Below are 7389 nucleotides of genomic sequence, written 5' to 3'. Positions count from 1 at the left end.
GCAGTTGACCACGCTGCAGACCCTGGAGCCCACACTGGAGCATCAGAGAAGAGACACGGGGCCTAGAAGCCCCCGGAGAGCGGGGCGGGGCCTAGGCGGAGCCGGGGCGTGGCCGCGGGTCTTGGGTGCACCTGGAGGTGGGGCGGAGCCTCGGAGCAGGAGGGGCGTGGCCGAGGAAGGGGGTGTGTCTGGAGACGGGGCTAGAGCGCGGGGCGGGGCCTCGGGCACAGCCGGGGCGTGGCCGCGGATCTGGGGTGTGCCTGGAGGCGGGGCAGGAGCGTGGGGCGTGGCCTCGGGCATAGCCAGGCCGTGGCTGCGGAACCGGGGTGTGCCTGGAGGCGGGGCGGGAGTCTGGGGCGGGGCCTCGGGCACAGCCGGGGCGTGGCCGCGGATCTGGGCTGGCCTGCAGGCAGGGTGGGAGCGCGGGGCGGGGCCTCGGGCACAGCCGGGGCGTGGCCGCGGATCTGGGCTGTGCCTGCAGGCGGGGCGGGAGCGCGGGGCGGGGCCTCGGATCTGGGCTGTGCGGAGGCGGGGCGGGAGCGCGGGGCGGGGCCGCAGGCACAGCCGGGGCGTGGCCGCGGATCTGGGCTGTGCCTGCAGGCGGGGCGGGAGCGCGGGGCGGGGCCTCGGGCACAGCCGGGGCGTGGCCGCGGATCTGGGCTGTGCCTGCAGGCGGGGCGGAGCGCGGGGTGGGGCCTGGGGAGGAGAGGACGGCCTCACTGAAGCCAGACCCAGGTCTCACCCGCAATCTTTGCCTTTCTTAGGGCTGCTTGTTTGGGGCGGAGCGGGGGAAGGGGGGGCGGGGGTCCCCTGGAAATTTCTGTCGCGCCGCAGAGGAGGAGGCTGGAGGACCTGAGATCCAAGCGCGGGCCTGTGACTCACGCTTTTAATCCCAGCCGCTGCGGAGGCTAGGATCTGAGGATGGCGGTTCCAAGCCAACTCGGGAAGGAAAGTCTGTGTGACTCTGTATGTCTAACTAATCAGAAGGAAAAAAAAAAAGCCAGCTGTGGAGCTGTGGCTCAAGTAGTAGTAGTAGTCTTGAACAAAAAAAAAAGCCTAGGGACAGAACCCAGGCCCTGAGTTCACGCCCCAGGATTGGCACAAAAAGAAAGATAGAAAGGCAGGTGGGTGACTGGAGGAAAATGGTGACATGTGTCCCTGTGAGAACAAATGGAACCGTAGATCTGGGTGAGGTGGACTTGGTGCCTCAAGCACTGGTTACAGAAGGAAAGCCAGTAGTCACACACTAGGCTATTTTCCTTCACTTCTGGAGACATTTTTTTTTTTTTTTTGCCAGTCCTGGGCTTGAGCTCAGGGCCTGAGCACTGTCCTTGGACTTTCTCAAGGCTAGAGCTCTACCACTTGAGCCTCAGCACCGCTTCCAGCTTTTTTTTTTTTTTTAATATGTATGTGCTACCAAGGAATTGAACCCAGGTCTTTGTGCATGCGAGGCAAGCACTCTACTACTAGGCCAAACTCCCAGCCCTTGTATTTTTTTTTTTGTCAGTTGTAGGGTTTGAACTCAGGGCCTGGGTGCTGTCCCTGAGCTTTTTCACTCAAAGCTAGCTACCACTTTGAGCCCCAGCACCACTTCCGATTTTCTGGTGGTTCGTGGGAGATTAAGAGTCTCATGGACTTTCCTGCCCAAACTGGCTTCAAACCTCAATCGTCAGGTCTCAACCTCCTCAGTAGTTAGGATTCTAGGCATAAGCCATTGGTGCCCGACTTTTTTTTCTTTGGAGAGAGGAAAGAGGGGGTACTTTTTTGTTGTTTTCTGTGACAGTACTGGAGCTGGAATAGTCTTTTCCTGCTCAGACAGGCTTCAAACTGTGATCCTTAGATCTCAGCCTCCTTGAATTATGGACACAAACCATCATCCCTAATTTTTTTTTGTACCTCAGATAAACTGTGTTGGTGACCATTCTAGACTGTGTCAAGCTAATGAAGAGGCCCAATTCATTCTGGGGATCCAGATGATACGGATGTACGAACCTTCACACACATAGGCAGCTACACAAACATGGTAGGTTGCTTTAACCTCTGGAGCCCCAAGATGGATTCACGACTGCTGCTGGAGTAAAAAGACAAAACCAAAACCATGGACACTTCTATCAGGTACCAGTTCGCTTTCCAAAGCTATTTGTATTCTATTTAGAACTAAGTGAAAGTCAAGCCTTCTTTGGAAAGATTGAAGCCAGCTAGTTTCCTGTTACAAATCAACTATGTAAGAACAGAACGGCTCCAAGAGGATGGGAGAGAATCCAGCAGTGGTTGCACGTGCCTGTTGAAGCTAGAGATGATGGGCATCTTACTTCTCTTCCCACAGCCAGCAGCCTCAGTACTCCAGGGATTTGCAATACAGTGCAAGCAGCCAGGAATGCCAGGTGCAGCCAGGGTTTCCTTTCCCCCAGACCTTGAAGGTTCAAGGGTGAGTTTGAACCACAGGCAGAGCTCTTCTTAATTTCTCTAGCTCAAGCTTCACCTGATATGCACCACTTAGGCCAGGAATGACACAAATAAGAAGGCAAGCTTTATTGTACTTGAGAGGGGGGAAAAAAAAAACCACCAGATGTTATTTAGGAGAAAAGGAACTTGGTAAGCAACACTGCCACCTAGTGGACTGCCAAGACTAGACAGCAAATGTGAGCACATCTGTGTGTGCCACAGATGATATCTAAGAGAAATGTTTTGCTTTAAAATATGTGCTTTCTGCTGGGGGCAGTGGCTCATGCCTGTAATCCTAGCTACTCAGGAGGCTAAGATCTGAGGATCAAGGTTCAAAGCCAGCCCAGGCACAAAAGGACCTGAAACTCTTATCTCCAATTAACCTCTAGAAAACGGGAAGTGGGGCTTGGCTCAAGGGTAGGGTAGTAGCCTTGAGCTGAAGAGCTCAGGGGCAGTGCCCAGGCCAAGTTAAAGCCTCATGACCCACAAAAAAAAAAAAAAGTTCATGGATTTTTTTTCTGTTATTCTTAAAAAGATGAGGTGTGCACAGGAAGTTTGGCCTAGTGGTAGAGTGCTCGCCTAGAATGCACCAAGACCCAGGTACGATTCCTTGGTACCACATACATAGAAAAAAGCTGAAAGTGGTGCTGTGGCTCAAGTGGTAGAGCTCTAGCCTTGAGAAAGCCCAAGGACAGTGCTCAGGCCCTGAGGTTAAGCCCCTGGACTGGCAAAAAAAAGAAAAAGTTCAAGAGACTCTTATTTCCAATTAATCATCAGAAAACCAGAAGTGGTACTGTGGCTCAAGGGGCAGGGCAGTAGCCTTGAGTTAAAGATGAAGAGCTCAAGGACAATGCCCAGGCCCAGAGTTCAAGCCCCACAACCAACCCCCCCCTCAAAAAAAAATTGGGGCAACATGCCATCTTTGAACACCTACAGAGGGCAATCCCTGATTATAACAGTTCTAAAGAAGCAAAGCTTTTAATTATTTATTATTATAAAGTTGATGTGCAGAGGGAACTTCATTTCATAAGTCAGGTAATGAGTATATTTCTTTTTAGATAATGTCACACCTTCCTTCACTCTCTCCCAGTTGAAGACATGAATCTTAAACTGGGCACCAATGGCTCACATCTGAAATACTAGCTACTCAGGAGGCTGAGATTTGAAGATCAAAGTTCGAAACCAGCCCAGACAGGAAAATCCATGAGACTCTTCTCCTAATTAACCACCAAAAGCCCAAAGTGAGGTATGACTCAAGTAGTAGAGTGCCAGCCTTGAGCAAAATAGCTAAGAGCAGCACCTAGGCCCTGAGAGTTCAATCCCCAGTACAGAAAGAAAAGAAAAAGAAGAGAATGCACGACAAGAAAACCAGACAGCAGCCACTCAAACCCAATGCCAACGTCATCTCCAAAAAAGTTTATTAGCATGATTAAAAACATTTTCTTGAATAATAACAGAAAAGAGTTTCTAAACATGAAAGAGTTATTATCGGTGGCTATACCTTATAACCAGTATTTGGAACTGAATGGACAGTTTTATTGCCAGTCTTCCTTTTTATTAAAAACGATCCATCTATTGGCTCCATGAAAGAAGGACTATTGCTTCTGCTGGGAATGAGTCCCTGCAGCAATTCCATATAAAAAAATATCTTCAATCATCATTGGAGTGTGGGCCTGCCTGGATTGTGGCCCTCAGTGAGTAAAGAACAGATAAAGATCCACCAAGAGCTGGGCTTTTGTTGTTTTTCTTTAAAAAAAAAAAATTTTTTTTTCCTTTTACACACTACAAAGAAATAATTAGTATTTTGGCTTTTCAAATTCCTACATGGTATTGAGAACGGCAGCACCCGGCGGTCCTCCGGTGGCTTCCGGGGAGCCCCTCTTCCGGAGGGCAGATTCTGGGGCACACGCTGCAGAGCTCGACGGGTCCCACATGCTCACACGGGCTTGAGGACAAAGACGGCATCGTCCAGGACATAGTAGTCATTGTACATGTCGCCCTCACACAGGTAGGGGAGTCTGGTGAAAGCTTCGATGACAAAGCCCGCTTTTCTGAACACTTCCGGCAGGCTGTTCACTTGTTCCTCCCAATTCTGTCCCTTGATTTCCAAAATTTCTGATGGCTTCTCCCACTTGCCACCTACTAAAACAAATAAGGACACTGAGTTAAATTCGGGAAGACGGAAGGGTCTGGAAGGTTCCAGGGTTCTCTGGTGAGTTGTCACCTCCACAGTTCTCCAACCCCATGCACAGTGGGTCTCCACACTCAGAAGGGCTGAAGGTCACAAGAGATCAGGTCAAGGTCAGAAGGTCAAGTCTCACAAACAATCCCAAGTTTGTTAATACACAGAGCCTTCAAGCCACCTCCTCTGAGACAGCACCTCCTGATGGGTGCTGAGGGGTTTGCAATGGTTCATGGGCTCGAGAATGGTCAGTAAACACTAGAATATTAAAACAGAGTAACCCATAGTATTTGAAAGGGGATTTGGAACAAAAACAAGAAAACAGCCCGTGTAATATACGTAAATGACACAACTTATCACCTAGAGTCACTGAGTTGAAAATGAAAAGTTCACCAAGAAGTTTAACTTATAAAGATAGCCACGTGCTACTGGCTCACACCTGTAATCCTAGCTATTCAGGAGGCTGAGATCTGAAGATCACAGTTCCAAGCCAGCCCGGGCAGGAAAATAGATGAGACCTGTATCTCCAGTTACATAGGGGGAAAAAAAAAACAACCTACAAAGCCCTGGGTTTGATTCCTCAGTGCCACATACACAGAAAAAGCCAGAAATGGTGCTGTGGCTCAAGTGGCAGAAGGACAGTGCCTAGCCCTGAGTTCAAGTCCCAGAACTGGCAAAAACAAAACAAAACATGTAAGCTGACGTGTCAAGTTATAGAGTGCCAGTTTCGAGACAAGTGAGAGTACAAGAACCTGAGTTCAAGGCCCAGTACCAGAACAAAACAACCACAAAAACAGATCATCGTTGTGCCTTTCAAAAGAAGCTAAAGAAGGACATCAGTGGCTCCTCTCTGTAATCCTAGCTACTCAAGAGGCTGAGATCTGAGGGTGGCAGTTCAAAGCCAGCCTGGGCAGAAAAGTACATGAGACTCTTAGATAGCTCCAATAAACTACTCAGAAAAAGCAGGAGTGGGGGGGAAGAGAGGGGAGAGAGGAAGGAAGGCAGGGAAGAAGGGAGGGGCAGGGAGAAGCTGAGTCAGTTCTCTAACTTTTCACAACAAATTCATAACATAAAAAGTCCAACAGCAGAGACAGAAGGGCAGACATGGAAGATCCCTCTGTGTGCCTCAGAACGGGGACTGAAATCTGTCCTGCAGGTTCCAGATGCCTGGAGAGTGAGGGAACCAGACAAAATGTTCAAACTCACATACAAGTCCCACCCCCCCCCCACACAGTTTCATTTTGAGGTGCTTTTGGAGTCTGTGGGAATGTAAAAAGCACACATATTAGCTCGTGTATTTGGTGTGTTACTAAACATGGGCCAGTACTGAGCCTGCTGGGTGCACACCTGTCAGTCGTTCCCTCTAGACACATGGGTGGAAGCAGCCATTGCAGCTGCACGCCCTGCAGCTGGAGGTACCAGAACACACCTGAGACCTGGCGAATCCCATGTGGGGATTCGAGGCTCCCGGTGTGAGCTGAGGGAGGCGGCCGGGAGTGAAGGGTCCACACCTGGTAGCGGTGGTCCATGCTTCGGGTGGGTTTTGTGGCACGCCCGGGGCCTTCTTCTTAATTAAGGGCCCCACACAATTCCCCAGGCCTCCCCCAAACCCTGACACGAAGCCTCCTTTCGCTGGGGCCTCCCTTGCTGCTTATAAAGAACCTCATTGACCACAGCCAATTTCCTAATTCTGTGGGCCACGAGGGAAGGTGTCTCTGCCGTCCTAGCCCTGGGAGAGGCAGCCACTGGACTGTTGGGGAAATGGAGACTGACCACTGTCCCTCTGTCCCCTAGGGACCCATGTCTCCTGTACATCACCTGATACCCAACACACGGTGGGGATTAAAAAAAAAATTACAGGGGCCGGGAGTTTGGCCTAGTGGTTAAAGTGCTTGCCTAGCATGCATGAAGACCCGGGTTCGATTCCTCGGTACCACATACATAGAAAAAAGCTGGAAGTGGTGCTGAGGCTCAAGTGGTAGAGCTCTAGCCTTGAGAAAAGCCAAGGACAGTGCTCAGGCCCTGAGCTCAAGCCCAGGACTGGCAAAAAAAAAAAAAAAATTACATTGAGGAAAGTGCTCATGCTCTATAATCCTAGCTCCTCAGGATCACAGTTCAAGGCCAGCCTAGGGAAGGGAAGTTTAGACTCCGTTCCAATGACCCAGGAAAAAGCCAGAAGTGAAGCTGTGGCCTTGAGAGAAAGAGCTAAGAAGCCCCAGTACTGGCGAAGAGCTAAAAAAAAGTGCCCCCATTCTGAAGCAGCAACCGTCTTGTTGTTTATGTAAACTGTGAGTGACCCAAAAGTGCACATAAATTAAAATAAACAGAGTTGTGGTGCCATTAAGTCCCAGGAACTGACCTGTCTGTGTTAAAATTAACCAGAACTCAGTGTAAATTCAGGGGATGGCATTTGTTTTCTAGAACCATACAATAAAACTACCCTCAGACAGCTAATTAGGACTCTACCAGCACCCACTGCCTTGAACTGTCCCTAACCCCTACCTTATCTCACTCCAACTAATTGCTGAATTGCTGTGTTAATGTAAATCTATGGCCTTTGTCTTTAAAAGCCCTGAAGAAAAGCTGTTCAGGGCTTTCTCCTAGGCTAGGGGAAGCCTGAGCTGCAGCCTGCCTGAATAAAGCCTTGCTCTTGCATTTCGGAACGTCTGACTCTCGGTGGTGTCTTGGTGGTCGTCTGGAGACTTGGGCATAACACTGGTAGGTGACTGTGTGTGCGCATGTGTTTGTGTGTCCTCCAGACT

At 50.0% G+C, this 7389-nt stretch overlaps 1 protein-coding gene across 2 annotated transcripts in view; it reads right to left on the bottom strand.

Moving 5' to 3' along the window:
* Positions 1 to 3846: 3846 nt before the first annotated feature.
* Mettl9 (methyltransferase 9, His-X-His N1(pi)-histidine) overlaps positions 3847 to 7389 on the bottom strand; it is a 44479-nt gene continuing 40936 nt past the window's right edge. Inside the window, exon 5 of one of the 2 annotated variants that reach the window (XM_090357832.1) lies at positions 3847 to 4584. In XM_090357832.1, coding sequence (XP_090213958.1) covers positions 4382 to 4584 — 203 coding nt within the window. In that variant the 3' untranslated portion in view covers positions 3847 to 4381. Of the gene's footprint in view, positions 4588 to 7389 lie in introns of both variants that reach the window. The other variant, XM_090357833.1, reaches the window with a different exon arrangement.

This window comes from Megascapheus bottae, chromosome 25 (assembly GCF_031878675.1).
Source record: "Megascapheus bottae isolate mThoBot1 chromosome 25, mThoBot2.hap1, whole genome shotgun sequence".
Lineage (NCBI taxonomy): Eukaryota > Metazoa > Chordata > Mammalia > Rodentia > Geomyidae > Megascapheus > Megascapheus bottae.
This window is presented reverse-complemented; position numbering and strand designations above follow the sequence as displayed.